The sequence below is a fragment of the Culex pipiens genome, chromosome 2 (genome assembly GCF_016801865.2).
Source record: "Culex pipiens pallens isolate TS chromosome 2, TS_CPP_V2, whole genome shotgun sequence".
NCBI lineage: Eukaryota > Metazoa > Arthropoda > Insecta > Diptera > Culicidae > Culex > Culex pipiens.
Genome location: NC_068938.1, coordinates 96873669 through 96890824, shown reverse-complemented (window position 1 = coordinate 96890824; position 17156 = coordinate 96873669). Strand labels below are relative to the sequence as shown.

The 17156-nt window shown below is 35.6% G+C and overlaps 1 protein-coding gene across 5 annotated transcripts in view; it reads left to right on the top strand.

The window, feature by feature from the left end:
- LOC120416606 (beta-1,3-glucosyltransferase) overlaps window positions 1-17156 on the top strand; it is a 75456-nt gene that overhangs the window by 42318 nt on the left and 15982 nt on the right. For all 5 annotated transcript variants that reach the window (XM_052707938.1, XM_039578400.2, XM_039578404.2 and 2 more), the window contains 3 exons: window positions 5663-5778; window positions 8991-9251; window positions 14464-14814. In XM_052707938.1, the coding sequence (XP_052563898.1) occupies window positions 5663-5778; window positions 8991-9251; window positions 14464-14814 (728 nt within the window). The remainder of the gene's footprint in view (window positions 1-5662; window positions 5779-8990; window positions 9252-14463; window positions 14815-17156) is intronic.

Genomic DNA, 17156 nt, shown 5'->3' with positions numbered 1-17156 from the left:
CTGTCTTCGGCGAACATTTTTCAGACGAATCAGAAGCTGAAGATCGTCATCAATAATGGGAGAATCAAATTTGACTTGGACTTTAGGAATAGCAATATTCCTAGCATCCAAAATTGCATTAGTTAAAGATTCCAAGGCTGAATCAATATCAGCTTTGGTTTCTAAAACAAAATCATGATTTAAATTATTTTCAATATGATGCTGATACCTGTCCCAATTAGCTTTGTGGTAATTAAACACAGAACTATTGGGTCTGGTAACTGCTTCATGAGAAAGTGAAAAAGTTACTGGAAGATGATCAGAATCAAAATCAGCATGAGTCACTAAAGGACCACAATACTGACTTTGATTTGTCAACACCAAATCAATTGTTGATGGATTTCTAACAGAAGAAAAGCAAGTTGGCCCATTCGGGTATAAAACCGAATAAAGACCAGAAGTGCAATCTCTGAACAGAATTTTACCATTGGAATTTACTTTTGAATTATTCCAAGATTGGTGTTTGGCATTAAAATCACCGATGATCAAAAATCGAGATCTATGCCGAGTAAATTTATTCAAATCCCCTTTGAAATAATTTTTATTTTCCCCAGTGCATTGGAATGGCAAATATGCAGCTGCAATCATAATTTTCCCAAAAGAAGTTTCAAGTTCAATGCCCAAACTTTCAATAACTTTTAACTTAAAGTCACGTAACGTGCTATAAGTCATACTACGGTGGATAACTATTGCAACTCCACCGCCATTTCGATTCATTCGGTTATTAGTTATAACTTTATAATCTGGATCACTTTTCAAATAAGTGCCAGTTTTTAAAAATGTTTCGGTTATAACAGCAACATGCACGTTATGAACTCGTAAAAAGTTGAAAAATTCATTTTCTTTCGCTTTTAAAGAGCGAGCATTAAAATTCATAATATTGATGGAATTACTTAGATCCATGATTAAACTTCAGGGTAAGAACAACATCATTCGCAAATTTTAATCCAATTTGGATTGCTTCCATCATGGATGTAGCATTACTCATTGTTTGAATCAAACCAAACAGTGAGTTTTGCAAAAAAGTCATTTTTTCAAACGTAACATCGCCGAGATCAGAAGATCCCAAAGCGTTGCCAGCAGAAAAATTTTCAAATGAAATTTGAGGTACCTGCCCAATTTGAAAATTGGTAGAGGATTTAAAATTCGTGGATGAACCCGAAACGACGTTAGCATAAGAAATGCCATTGTTGTTACCTAACTTTTCCACGGTAGGGGTATTTCTAGCATTGTTCGAGTGAGACAGCACGAACGTTTGATTTAAAGATGCAGGTACAACCTGACTTTGAGAAAATTTCGGTTTGGATTTCGGCTGATGCTTAGCACGAGAATCCAAAACCTTTTTTCTGATGGGGCAATCCCAGAAATTTGATTTGTGATTTCCACCACAATTTGCACATTTAAATTGGGTGACTTCTTTCACGGGACAATTGTCCTTGTCGTGAGAAGAATCCCCGCAAACCATGCATTTTGGAACCATGGCGCAATGATCAGTACCGTGACCGAATGCCTGGCAACGCCGGCACTGGGTCAGATTCTGGCCATTACCGCCATGTTTCTTAAAATGCTCCCACTTTACCCGTACATGGAACAAAAACTGAACTTTGTCCAAAAGTTTCAAATTGTTGATTTCATTTCTGTTGAAATGAATCAGATAAAATTGTGAAGTCAAACCAAAGCGAGAAATATTCCCGTTTGATTTTTTCTTCATTGGTATTACTTGGGATGGGGCAAAGCCAAGCAACACCTTAAGTTCGTTTTTGATCTCATCCACCGACAAGTCGTTGGAGAGACCTTTCAAGACCGCCTTGAATGGCCGAGCATTCTTGGTCTCATACGTGTAGAAATTGTGTTTGTGGTTTTTCAAATAACCAACAAAAGTTTGGTGATCTTGTAAAGATTCCGTCAACAAGCGACATTCTCCTCTTCGACCAAGCTGGAACGAAACCTTCAAATTGCAAGTTTCCTTGCAATTCTTCAGTTGCGTTCGAAAGCTGGCCAAATCGGAGACGGAAGTCACAACAATTGGCGGAGCCTTTACTCGTTTCTCGACGGCAGAAGGCTCAGTACGAGGAGAAGGTTCCTTGTCATCAGTTTCGGATAAAACACCGAAACTGTTTGTCAATGGAATTGGAGGATTGACCTCACATTCAGAATCAGAATCAGACCTCAGAAGAGGCTGTTTTCTTTTTCTGTTTCCGTTAGCCGGTTTAGCGTTCAAACGCTTCACCGACGTAACGACCAAATCTTCAGAAGATTTGCGTTTACCTTTGTTTTGACGCATTTTGCAAGCAAAGTTCTCTACAAAAGATGGCTTCGTTTGTAAAATATAACAAAATTTCAGGTGGTGTTAGTCTTGAAAAGACTGTTTAGAATTTTGGAAAATAACTCAGGTAGTCTTTAAAAAAGACTGTGAATTTTGTTTTGAAATAACTCTGAGCTTAGGTAGTAAAAAATACCGCAGCTCTAGTGTCCGTTCACCACGAAGGTTCGCAAGACACTGATTTGAAGTTTATGTAATGGGCTATCTGCAACCACTTAACTTAGAAAATTGTACGGGCTTCAATCTAAAAAATCACCAAAAATCCATTTTCAACCATTTTTTTATCTTTTAAAAGCATTGGAAAGAACTCTATAAATTTTAGAAAATATTGGGAAGCTTGACTTGTTTTATGTGACTTTGCCAATGTTTTTGAAAATGACTTTTTTTCAGAGGCCAACTCTGGCTGTGTTTTTACTAACATTTCCTATATTTTAAATAAAAAGAAGTATGCAGTAATTTTAGTAGAATCTCAGAATATGACTCTACGCATTTTTTTTACAATTCAACTGATAATGGTGCCATGCTATAGCAGAAAATATGAAAAACAGGCAAAACATTGAAAAAGTGACTGAACAAACATGAAAAAATTAGAAAGGCAAAATGTGTTGACAGGAGGTGGTAGAATATGCCAAATATTCATATATCAATTTATTAGTTTAATTGCTCGTACATGGATCCTTTGGCATAATTGAATATAATTTTCTGAAGTCATATTCCTTTTTTTAATTTTTTGTAAACAAAAAATATCAGCGGTTGTAAACATGCTCCATTTCAGTCCAAATACGAGTGATTTGAGTTTTTTTTAATGTTTTTCATATTAAATTTCTTATATTTTTAACAATTATTTCGTCGCTGTCGTGCTAACTTTTCGTACGTGCATTTTGAGCCAAGAGCCTCACTTTTTGACCTTACAGATCTCCAAAATTCGATTTCAACCCAGTGATATTTAAAAAAACACAAAAACCGTGCATTTTTGTCACTTTTCATATCGTTGCTGTCATGCTAACTTATCGTATGTTGATTTTTGGACAAATTGAGTTAAGAACGTAATTTTGAGATATTCAATAAAAACCGAAAAAACTAAGTATGTTGTTGTCACATTTTATATAAAAGAAGTATCAATCTTGTCGTGCATCTTGAAAATTTATGTAAGTGCAACAACTGGCCTAAGGGATTTCAGGTCAGAACGCGTTTGACACAAGTTCGAGCCCGACTACCGTAAACATTTCCAATTATAACTCGGGACTCCAGCAACCAAATGCAACCAAACTTCGGGGCAATGCACAGGATGGTCAACCAAGCAAAACGTGTTTGTTATTGTTTACATTGCGTGCTCTTTTGTTTTCTAGGCTTGAATGCGTTTATCTCGGAACGTCAAAAAGCGACGTGCGACAAGTTAGCACGACAGCGTCAATTTGCAATTGCTGTAACTTACAGAAAATCAATAGTTTATACGGATAACAAATAAATGAGAAATGATCAAATATCCATATGAGCCAAACAAGTTGAAAGCTTTAAACTAATGCAAAAAGTTCATAATTTTGTGATAAATCCAGAGAGCTATGCGCGATACAAGAAGGGGATCAAGTCTCCCCAACCTTCGCTACTTTGCTGAACTGAAAATCCAAGAGATCTATTTTTTTCAAAATATTTCATTTTAATAATTTTTTTGTAACGTTACAGGTTTATTTTTAATTAAAAAAAAAGTTCCAATATTTTACAAAGTTGTACACAGTAAAAAAAAGTCATGGTAATATTACATCTGGCAAGGGGTACATCTTTTAAGTCAGAAAAATGTGACGTTTTACTTCTAAAACTTTGTAATTTTAACACTCTTTTGGTGTAATGCCACACTTTAGTCGGAATTGAGGTAAAATTACATCATAAAAGAGGTAATATTAAATCTTCAAAAATTACAGCTTCCTAATTAACACATTTTTTTACTGTGTAGAGCAGACAAAGATATTTTTTTTGTTATTGCATGTGAATTTACTCGACACGGAAAAAAATGAATCACATGTAAACTCAGTTGATGTAAACTTGAGATTAGACGTAAACGATTGAATCACACGTAAAATCATGATTTTAAGTATAATTTGTTGCAAATTTACATCAAATTGCATTTAAATTTAAATATTTAATGACGTGCAAAAATGTTACATCATAAATGATGTAACATTCGGAAATATTTTTTTGTGTGTAGTTTGACTATTGTCTCTCTATTAAAATGTCTTTTTTCAGCTTTGCGGTTGACGGAAATTTATAATGATATAATTGTATAAATATTACAAAAAAGGATTGTATCTCATGGAAAAACACAGCTGGATAATTTTAGGAACAATTTTCACTTTTATTAGAAGAGATATTATGCATTTTTATTTTTGGCAGAAACTTAATGAAGGAGGGAATGATTAAAAAAAAGTAAAAAAAAAAATACCTAAATTTTGTTTCGATTTTCATGTTTGTTATTCCACTCAAACAGAGGATTATTCCCGAAATCGTCATGCCCCCTGGATTATTATCCAACTGAAATGCATGTGCGGATTCTGCCTCTGCTTCGGCTGCACACACGTTCGTTCGCTTTCCAACAAAACTGCAAGCCGATGTCGTGATGCAACAAACGAGATTTACAGCATTTAGCCTCCGGTTCGTAGTTTTCCCGGCAAAAAGTTTCCACATTTCAACTTTCCCCCAACTCCTCACACCCTTTGCAAAACTTTTCTTCTCGGGTCCCGATCGCGAATCTCACCAAAGCTAACATGGCAAAGGGTTTTTTTCTCTCTCCTTTTTTGCCCTTTCCAAAAACCAATGCACCCACAGGAGAACAGGATTTTGTTAAGCTTTACACCAGTCAGTCGTCCTCGGGGAGAAAAGAAAAAGAGGAGGGGGTGGGATTGCAATCCAGCGCGAGCATAATGTGTTTGCATACATATGTGCCGAGAAAAAGTAACAGAGCAAAACCACTCCCTCATCACCACCCCCTTTGCACACATTCTCGCACGAAGAAAATTTATTTCAAATGGAGTGGAACTTCACACCAGCTTAGCGGAAGAGAGAACTTGGGACTTGCACCTGAACCTGACCGACCTTCAGTATAGTAATACCCAGTCGAAAGAAAGAAAAAAAGCTTCTTCTTTTGTAGTAGAATGGAAAAACGGTTTTGCGAAAGCTTTTATAATCGGTGACAAGAAAAGATTCCCTTCGTTTTGCGCAAATCTACCGAAAACGAAACTGCGGGAAAGAAAAACCGCTCAGATTTTTATTCTTTTTTTTTCTCTCTCTCAAATATGTTCATTGCAGCTCCCAATCAGATAGCGTACCTGGTGCTGAGCCAGTCGAGCAGTTACCACTCCGAGCGGGCCCAAGCACTGCGGAGGAGTATCCTCGAGCAGCAGTCACAGCTGGTCAACTTTAGTGTAAGTGAACTTTGGAATTAATCGCGCAGTATGGAGTTGAACTTCAAGAATGATTTCGTTTTAACTCAAATGGGGGGGAAATCAATGGGAGTAAAAAAGGGGTTTCCATAGTTTTTTCAGTTGATAATTTTAAAATTTAATGCGAAATTAAAATATTTTTAGAGATAGAGTATTGTAAAAAATATTTAGCATTTCCTGATATATGTTCCAATGATTTTTGGTTCAAAACCACGCTGAGAAAAAAACATTACCTTCATGTAAAATTGCGGAAAACAACAATCAGGATTGCGTCCGTAAGTTTAACTATTTTCGAAAAAAGACAAAAACTTTTTTGGTAGAGCGTCCAATTTTCCCGAGTTTTGAATTTCCCGGGAAACAGGAAAAATATTTTTGAAATCCCACGATTTTTTTTAAGTCGTAAATAGTAGTTTATGCAACAAGTTGCAAAAAGAGGATTTTTGCAGCACGAGTCGTACATTTATCCAACGAGGTTCACCGAGTTGGATAAATACGAAGAGTGCTGAAAAAATCAAGTTTTGCAACGAGTTCCATACAACATTTTTTGCAATTCCAAAAACACACACTGAGTGAATTTTTATTTCTAATTTTCATGTATTTTGTCAATAAATAGTTTAAATCATTTTTTTTTTGAAAAGTGGTAATTTTCGAAACAAGTGCTGAAAAGTTCAACTTTTCAGCACCCATTTGAGTGCTGAACAGTAGAAATTTTCAACATTTATTTTGAAAAGTGTTGCTATTCGATTCTGTTATTTTTGGTACAGAAAAGTAGGCTATTTCGTCGTTCAAGAATGACAGGAAAAGTAAATAGTTTCACGACGGAATTGCAAAAAAAAATATTTCTTGATTTTTGTGCCAATAGTTTCGAAAAGGTTTTTGTTTGATTTTTTTTTGCTAAAATAATATTTAAAAAAAAGTTTGTGACAGTGTTTTCAGCATTCTGAATTGGAAGACTCGAGTTTTATTGCTACATTGTGATGTTTTTAGTGCATTTTCAACAGAAAATATTTTATAAAATTTTATCTTTATTTTATACTCATGAAAATATGACTTTTGAAGCTTGCAACAGTAATATGTAGTACATTTTCGATTTTAAATCATATTTGTATTCATGTGCCTGGTTAATGTTTGCTTAAGAAAATATCAAATTTATTCATTAAAATTTAATAATACCATTAACAATCACAAAACTGCCAAAATTTCGGTTGAAAAGGGTAAATCAGAGCAGACATGTGATATTTGTACACAAAAAATTAAATAATTTAATTATTCTTGCAAAAATTATATTTTTACACTGTTTTATGATTTTAATTTCTGAATAAATATCATATATTCAAAAACTCAGACAAAACATAATTTTCAAAATGTTTAGCGGTTTGCAACCTTCTACAAAGTTGTTTCTTGCCTTATTTTGCACATTTTGATGAGTAAATGACACTTGAAACACATCATTTGATAAGTTTTCTGAACTGGTAGTACAAAATTTCCAATAAATAATAAAGGAATTTAAACCAAAACGTTACTTAATCCACCGATGGTGGTAGGTGCCTTCCTCACAATTATGTGCATATTTGTTTCTGTAGTAAGAATGTCAAACCTACAAATTTTATCTAAATTTTACTTCTTACAACATATCTACATGGAGTATGGGGTCTAGAATCCCAAAAATCATTGGACGTAATATTAGAACAACACCATTTTTAAGCCTTAAGGCAGTAAAAAAATATATCTGTTCATTTTTCCCGGGAGTTTCAAATCAACAAAATCCCGGGAGCCAGATCTCCGGATAGATCCGAACAACTTTTTCATCAAAATATTTGAGATCCGGCCTCTGAAATGTGTACAAATGACACTTAGGTGCTCATAACTTTTGATAGGGTTATCAGATCTTCAATCTTTTGGGCTTGTTGGAAAGGTCTTTTGATTACCTATCCAACGATGGGTCGCATGATAGATCCGGACAACTTTTTCATCAACATATTTGAGATCCGGCCTCTAAAATGTGTACAAATGACACTAAAGTGCTCATAACTTTTGATAGGGTTATCAGATCTTCAATGTTTTGGGCTCATTAGAAAGGTCTTTCAAATACCTTTCTAAAAATGTGTGATCAGACGGCTTTTCTTACAAAAACCACCCTTTTACAATCTTTCAAACTTTAGCCAGAATCGTTATTTTAACATAACTTTTGAAATACTTAACAAAACTTCATAATAGTTAATATAGGTCTTGTGGGACCCTAAGACGGATCGAATGAGACCAGAACGGCCCAAATCGGTTCAGCCAGTCCGGAGATAATCGAGTGCATTTTTTTCGGTGCACGGACTTACAGACATACACACGCACAGACATTTGCTCAGAATTTGATTCTGAGTCGATAGGTATACGTGAAGGTAGGTCTACGAGTTCGAATTAAGAAGTTCATTTTTCGAGTGATTTTATAGCCTTTCCTCAGTAAGGTGAGGAAGGCAAAAACTTAAAATAGAGATATCTCAGAAATTTCCCGATGAAACATTTCGCTCTTAGAAGCATTGGAAAGCTGAGAAAATTTCATATAAGACACATTTGAAAGTAGCGATGACTATTTTTTCCTGAAAAGTTTGTTCTAGAAAACACGCCGTGAGCCCTTTTTTTATAGAATTACTATTTAAATGTGAGGAGGGCACAAAGCACCCACTATTAGAATAACCCTCTACTGCCCAAATTTTTTTAAGGTTTTTATTTTCCATGTTTAGGGGGTCATTTTGAGCAATTTTAGCTCTACGGAAATCTTTACTTCTCTTGTTTTTTTATGTTTTTCTTGCATTATTTTTAGTACTTTTAGTATTTTCATTTATCCTGTTTAGTTTAAAAATGTTTTTGATAGTATTTAGCCTATTTTACCATCTCCTATCATTACATTTTACTTTTCTAATTTTTTCATGTTTTAAGTCACTTTTTCCAATTTTTTTTCTTGTTTTTCACATTTTCTGCTACAGAATGGCACTTTTGTCATTTATATTGTAAAAAAAATGCGTAGAGGTATATCACTGTCATAAATTTAAATTTTAATAAATTTACTTTAAACTTTGAGAAGCTACCAACTGTGATAGACAAGCATGTTCCTAATGAGACCTGATGCGTAAAATTCCCTCTCTAAGCCCTAACTTATCGCCAAAAATATCGATAGCTAAATAAATCCCCATTTTTCACAGAATCACCCATCAAAAAACTTCACCAACACCAACGGCGGCACCATCAAACCCGATGACACCGGCACCAACACCGGAAATGTGCACCTGTCGCACGAGCGCTTCGCCGACCACGAGGGCGCCTGGGCCATCACACCGATCCTGAAGCACATCCGGACCGGCGGCATCCTGACCGGCCGTCGATGGCTCATCATCTGCGAGGAGAATAGCCACGTGAACGTGAGTCTATTAGTGCACCACTTGGCCCAAGAGGATTATCGCCAGGTGAGTCAGAGTCTCCTCCTTGCCAGCAACACCATCAACCAGCCAATCGACCGCGAAAAGAAACCTTCTTTTTTGGGTTTGGGAAAGGGATAACTGCCACCTCGAATGGAGCCAATAACGTTCACTCTTCTAGAGGTGTGATGGGAGGGATAGAAATCCCAAAACGATAGCTTTCAGGGGATTGAGCACGGTGAAAAGAAAAATGCATAGAGCTTTGGCCAAGGCTTGGGCTATCAGTTTGCCTATGAGAGGGCTGGCGTTTGGAAAGGTAGGGTGAAACTGGATAGCATTCTACGGAAGTGCGAAAGTGCAGATACTGGACCATAAGAGTGAAGCGTGTTCTAGCGCCCCACCATCACTATGGGGCTAAACCTCTGCAATGATCTCAGCTGAAAGATTCGAGAACGGCAGGTAAAAGTGGAAATATTTAAAGTTAAATGTAAATATCCACCCGTGCGGATCAATCGGATCGCGCACTGGACTCACAATCCAGAGGTCACCGTTATGAATCCAGCGGTGGGTGCCCTAAAAATTGTAAATATGAATATTCGTATTCGTATTTTTTTAATCCCGGAAATGGATAAGCATTAACTGGTGATAAAATAGAGTACAATCGGAACAGAATTGCCATTTAGATAGTTAAAGCATTAAAACATTGAAATTTTGAGGTACTTTGTTGTACTGTCATCCCACATATTGGAACACCCATAAATTGGGAATTCTTTTGTGATAATTTGTCAATAGCGGGCCAAATGCATCTTTCCTGTTGAACCTACTAATTTTAGGACCTTTATTTGGACATTCTCTTACTGTTTCACTAGTAAAAATAGTACTTTTAAACAAAAGGTGCATTTGAAGACTATTTTATATAGAGCAGCACAACATTGCCTTCAAAATGCCTGTTGTGGACCACCTGAATTTAACCGATATTTTTACAAAAAAAAAGATATCAGACCATTAATAGAACATTACTTAGCTTGAGTTTCATTGGTTTCAGTGTGTGAAGTAATTATTTTGTGAAAAATATGGAGAGAAGCAAACTTTGTTTACATCCGTAACAAAAAAGTGTTTCAAAATTGTGGATTTGAAGTGTCAAAGTTTTTCTTTAAAAATTTCATATCAAACTTATAAAATACAGTCGATCAAAACATCAATCGAAAAATCACAAGAAAAGCTTTCACATAAAGGTAAAAGCAAATCATTATGTTCAATTCTCGATTTCCTATGATTTTTTAAACATTGGCCGATTTGTAAACCGTTCCGAACATTTTGGATTACTGTACTTTGGATTCATAATCAAACTTTGGATTCATCATCAAACATAATTCATTAGCCAATGTTAGTGTTAATAAATTAAAGACAATACATTTTTAGGCTATTCTAAAAAAATGTATTGTCTTTAATGATTGCAAACAAAATCAAACGAAGACAAAAAATGGACTTAAAGAAAATGACATCTAATAAATGTACCATACTGAATAAGTTAAGAATTTGGTGTTCCAAGGAAAATTTATTAATAAAAAAATAATAAGGGAACATTCATCAACCAGGTGGACACTTTAGGGGGGGGGGGGGTTGAACGAAAAAAAATCGTGACATCACCTTTATATTTAATTTTTAGACTTAAAAACCAAAAAATCTCATAGATGTGGCGTGTATTTTTGTTTCAGTGTATTTTTTTCAGAAAGTCCGTCCAATTTCCTACAAGTTTGTCTTTGACCACTTTTTGATACGACGTAACGGCTTCGAGATACAGTAATTTTTAAATTACAAAATACAAACATATTTAAATACCTTACGCCCTCCTCAAATGTTATTTTCGAATACACAAAAATGGCTTAGATAGACCTAGGATAACACGTCTAAAAAGTTTCATTGAAATCGGAGAGGGTCGGGTACAAAAGTACCAGAAAAATTCCGGATTTGAGCTGGAATTGCTCAATATGTTCTTTTAAGTTTCTTGTTTCATATTTATAAAATTTGCAAAATCTACCTAAAGTTTTCAAGTTGTGAGTATATGACATTAATGATTTTTTTTAATAAAATGAAATCGTATGCATTTTCCGTACAGGATTCATAAGTTTTCTGATGAATAGATAAGGAATTTTGTAAGAAAAATGTGCAATACCTAAAATAACTTCGCTTAAAATAAAAAAAAAACCTTGAAATAAAATCTAATCCAAAGCTTAAAGTGGGATTGTTACTTTGATACTTTACACTACGTTATAATTGTTAAAACTTAGCTTAAATAACCTTTTCTACCGAGTGTAAAAAATAGCCAAATTTTCGCGGAGGCAGCGCGTCAAAACAAGTTGGGCGTAGACTTTGATCGCAAAAATAGCAGATTTGATCAAATCGAGTTCTACAAAGTTCATCTAGACATCCTTACAACTCGAGAAAAGAGTCGTCGCGATTGGTTGAGTTATGCTCAAGAACCAGCAAGTTGAAGCTAGCTCCAACTTTTTTGGAGGCTTGAGCTTCCGTGTAAGTTTGAAAAGCGTAGGGCGTTCCAGTGTTAAATAATATTAAGATCTGTGGCATGCCAATTAAAAAATCACTATATATTTATTTTAGAATTTTTATGATGTAAATAGCCTTCGGGCCATTCCCAAGTGACCACGCTTCCGACATCGACCTTTACCAAATCCCACCTCAAAAACAAACAATCCCAAGTTTGGTGACATTTGGCTCAACTTTTTTTCAGATTTTCGAAAAGTCTCATTTATAAAAAGCATTTTCCTAACGAGCAATTCCATGTCAAATAGGGAATCGGTTGTACCCGACCCTCTCCGATTTCAATGAAACTTTGTAGACATGTTATCCTACGCATATATAAGCCATTTTTGTGTATAAGGAGCCAGCCTTGATAATGACATTTGAGAAGGGCGTAAGTGTTTTAAATATGTTTGTATTTCGTAATTTCGTAAATTTTGCTGTACCTCGAAGCCATCGTATCAAAACATGGTCAACGAGGTAAACTTGAAGGAAATTTGACGAGCTTTCCGAAAAAAATACACTAAAAGAAAAAAAAACACTCCACTTTTATCAGATATTATGATTTTTAAATTAAAAACTCAAATTTGAAGGTGAGCCTACGAATACGGGAATCCAGACAATTTTACATAAAAGTATCCATGTTGACCACTGTCCTTAGTCCAATCCATGTGAAGTTACAGCGGTTTTAAAAATAAAAATGCTGAAAAAATAGGTTATTTGATGGTTTTTGGCAATTTCTATATGGCAGACTTGATTTTTCAGTCTCGAACATATTTTTACTGGAAAGCTCATCCAATTCCCATAAGATTGTCTTTGACCACTTTTCAAAATAGCTCGTTTTTTTGTGATTTAAGTTAATTTTCTATCCAAAAATAAAATATATAAAATATTATGTTTTTAGTTATAAGCAATGTAATAAGCTTATATCTGTAAGCCCATACATCCAATTGAAATGTAGTCAAAGACAAACTTATTATTATTTCAAGACAGAAAAATCAAGTCTGCACGGAACAAAATCCGGTCAGCGTTTTCGAAAAATCTTTGCGACGAATTCGGAAACGTCGAATGTTTGCGAAATCATCGGCATGTCTTATAGAAATTGCCAAAAACCATCAAGAAACCTATTTTTCAACATTTTTATTTTCAAAACCGCCGTAACTTCACAAGGATTGGACTTAAGACATGGTCAATATGGAGACTTTTTTGTAAAATTGTCTGGAGAATCGATTCCCGTATTCGGTTTTTGAAAATTTTGAAGTTTAGAGCACTTTAAAAAAAACAGTTTTAGTAAATGATTTTTGTATTTTTTTTAGGTGAGTTGCTCCATCCTGCATTTTTCGTGAGCCTTTTTGTATCATCTTAGGCTACCGTCATCTGGGGTGAATCGGGACTACAGTTTGAATAGGGACAGCAGTGTTAAGAGCACTTAAAGGTTTTAAATTTGAAAATGGATGTACACATTTTGTTGGTCTGGGTCTGTTCTATCCAAAACCAACCAGAAAAATCAAAATATTATACTCTGACATGGTTAAAACTGCTGTCTCAATTCGCCCCATGTGTCGCAATTCGCCCCAGTTGACGGTATTTTCACAAAAATTTTGAACGAAAAAAATCGTGGGCTCATCTTCAAATTTGACTTTTAAACATAAAAATCAAAAAATCTCATCAAAATGGAGTTTTTTTTTTCAGTATATTTTTTTTTTCTTTTTTTGAAAGCCCGTCCAATTTCTTACAAGTTTGTCTTTGATCAGTTTTTGATACGATGCAATGGCTTTGAGATAGAGCAATATTTAAATTACAAAATGCAAAAATATTTAAAACGCTTACGCTCTTCTCAAATGTCATTATCGAGTGAAACTGGCTACATATACACAAAAATGGCTTATTTAAGTGTAGGATAACATCTCTACAAAGTTTCATTGAAATCAGAGAGTGTCGAGAAAAAAGTACCTAAAAATTCCTGTTTTGGGCTGGAATTACTCTAAATTAACATAAAGTCAACTTGAGCGTAAGCAAATTTGAAGAATTTTCGACGTAGAATCGGGTACTCAAAATTTACATACAGAATTATGAAAATTTTGCATTTGAAGTTTTAAATTGTATTTTTAACCCATTACATAAAATTCCTTGAGACTTGAGACTTTTTTTATTTCATAACGAGAGTAAGCCCCAAATTGAATTTATTATCAGTTTGAAGAAAAAAAGACCGTCCATTAAAAACATAGAAACACATTGAAATCGAAATTGTTTTTTGGGTATTAATTCAAGAAGAGATCAAAGCACACTCATCAGGCATTTCTTCAGGCAATCGTTATTTGCTCGAAGGGATTTTTTTTTTCAACCTTGTGGTTGGGACATTCACTTACTCGCGTTACGAAATTTAAAAAAAATACTTCTTCAAATTTCAAAGCCTACTTTGATTTAAAGCAATATATTGTATAAATTGGATGGATTCATAAAATATTTGTTAAGATATGCAAAACTTGCCACCTTAAAAACGTGATAAAAATACCAAATGTGCCTTAAATAAGTATTGTTATAATTTATATAATCATCAAACTTTCTACTCGCCGTGTCACCCCCTTCAAACAGTCCATTTGCCCGTCCTCTAGCAGCGGCACGTCGGTTTCCCACCACTAATGGACCCCGTCTCATAACCGGGCGAGTGTTTTCCATCCACAATTTTTCACCCTTCTATTTTCTCTTTTCTTTGCAGGAACACTTTCTCGGCTACCCGCTGCACGACCGGGAGGCAACCATTATTCATCATTTTGCGTTTTTCAAAAATCCATCATCCTTCCGGTACCCGTGGGTGCGGGCGGGCCTGATCCTGACCACCCCCCTGGTCGATCACCTGCTCGGGCTGTTGGCGCGCGGTCCGGCCGTCGGAACCGAGTTCTTCATCGACGTCGGGCACGAGTTTGCCCTGCTGGCCTGGAATCGGGGCAGCCCCAGCGGAAGCCGCACCCTCACGCCGGTTTCGTACCTGTGCGCCCACCCCGGCCAAGGCTGTGCCATCGCTGCCAGCCCAAGTGAGGTTCCGGCCGTGGCCACTGGGCCAACACGTGTAAGTTTTCCCAGCAGGAGTGAAAGTCAGGACGGGGTTTAAATTCGCGAGAGAATCTTCAATGTTTTTCCTTTCTATTGCTCTCCCCCCACTTTCCCCTCGGGTGGAATCAGTCGCGGTGCCCATTCATGCTTGAATTTATGATTGATTGAATACACAGCACAGGTTATTGTTGTAGGTGAAGGTTGGTTGGCGCGTTGCGTTGTTCTTGTGGCATCGGCAAGCTTTTTTGATGCGTAGTGGAAAAAGGAGCACCCACAGGGGCTTAAATTTGAAAGGTTGCGTTTAAATTTGAGTTTGGTATACCTTCTATGGATCCCAAAAAAAATGAAAATTTTATGCGTATCTTCTCATGTGGTATCACAAACAGTTTTGTTCATAAAATTTGAAATACAGTCCAGAGTCGAAATTTCACTTCGATCAAATCTAGCGGCAAATTGAATAACGAATTATTTTTTTTTTTTTATCCGAAGTTTCGATTATCCGAAGGTTTTAATGGGACTTCGAATAATCGAATGACCAACAAAAATTTGTCTTTCGCATTTTTTTTTTTTCGTTTTCTTACTTTTAACGAAAAACGAAACTATTGGCACTACGCCCCCCGGGGCATGGCCTTCCTCTAACGTGGGATTTCTGCTCCAGCGCCTCTGACGAGACAGGAGAAACCGGGACCGACGTTTTACTTCACCATCCGATAGAAGCTCAGTGGATAAGGCGGGAATCGAACCCGCGTCTCATAGCATCATCGGGATCGGCAGCCGAAGCCGCTACCCCTGCGCCACGAGACCCACCAACATCACTTTTAACATCTAGTTCGAAATTCGGCCCAATTTCAGTCAATATTTTATTGCATTTAACATAAAAAAAGCATTTTTCCAATATGTCATTCCGCCATTTGTGCCGCCATCTTGGATTTGAAATTATCTAAATCATTTTTAAGTAGTTTATCAGTCATTTTTAGGCTCAACGGTTACTCTGTGGCTCAACCATCAAAAATAAGACAACGATTTTTGTTTCGTGATTCGATTATCGGAAGATTCAATTATTCGAAGTGAATATTTTCCGAGGCCTTCGGATAATCGATTCTGGACTGCATTGAGAAAATGCATTTGGAAATTTAATAGGCGATTCAAATTTGTCTAAATTTGGGTCGCAGTACTCAAATTTTGTGTTAAAGGAGAGCAAAAATTGCAATCTTTTTTTATTTTTTTTTATTTTTTTTATTAATTGCTTGACACTTTGTGAATACCTTCCATATGACTAAAGAAGAAATTTTTTGTCATCGGTTCGTCCATAGTTATCCGTACAAATTTGACTGCTGTCCGTACAAAAATGGCATGTAGATACAGTACTTGTTCGGTAACTGGGCTGAGAACGTAGCCCAGTCACTGGGCTAACCGAAAAATTTCGAGTGGACCTCCGATGCATAATATTTTCCTCATGAAATTGAAAAATCAAAGTTACTAAAATTTATTACTTTTCAAATTTCTTTAATTGTGTCATCGGTTCTTGAAATTAAATAGAAGCTTGAAAAAAGTTCTTTTATTTATTGAACATGTTTTAAGCATCCATGAACCCCTCGGTTATTTCAGATTGTTTTGGTTTTTTGACGTTTGTCTGCTTTCTAACTTGGCTACGGCCCAGCTAAACAACACACAGTTACCGAACCAGCACTGTTTAAAAAAATCTGTATCGCGCAAAGAAATTTTTGATTGTTTTGGTGTCTTCGGCAAAGTTCTAAGTATTAGTAAGGATTTATTTAAAATAAAAACACGGTAAAAAATGCTGATTTTGGATTAACTTTTTGTCACTGAAAAGTGAATTACCCAAAAACACTATTTTTGTTCTTATTTTTGGAATCGTTTTAGGGAACAAAACATTCCACTTTTTAAGGTATGGTAGGGTGGAATCTAAAATTCGTTTGTTCAGCAACACATTGTTGGGTCCCTTTTAGGGTAAAAAATAACCTCCCAAAATTTGGGAGCGATTAATAAAGCCCACGATTGGCGCAAAGCGAATGAAATTTGTATAGAAATTACTTAGAGGAAACTTGCATTTTCACATTTTTTTTAATTTACATACTTCATGTTTTATTATTTTATTAAACTAACACCGTAAAAATATAGCCCTGGATGTCCTTAACAACTCTCTCGAAGGTATATTTGAGGAATTGAAGTGCTATATAGCTACATAATGTCTTATGAACTTTCCTTCATAACGATTTTACGTAAGGTTCATCAAAATATAAAATCAATCATGATGGTTTTGTATTTCATAGTTCTTTTGGCAATGTTGGCTGAAAATGTGAGTTTCACTGCTAATTTCAACACACTACTTTTGAA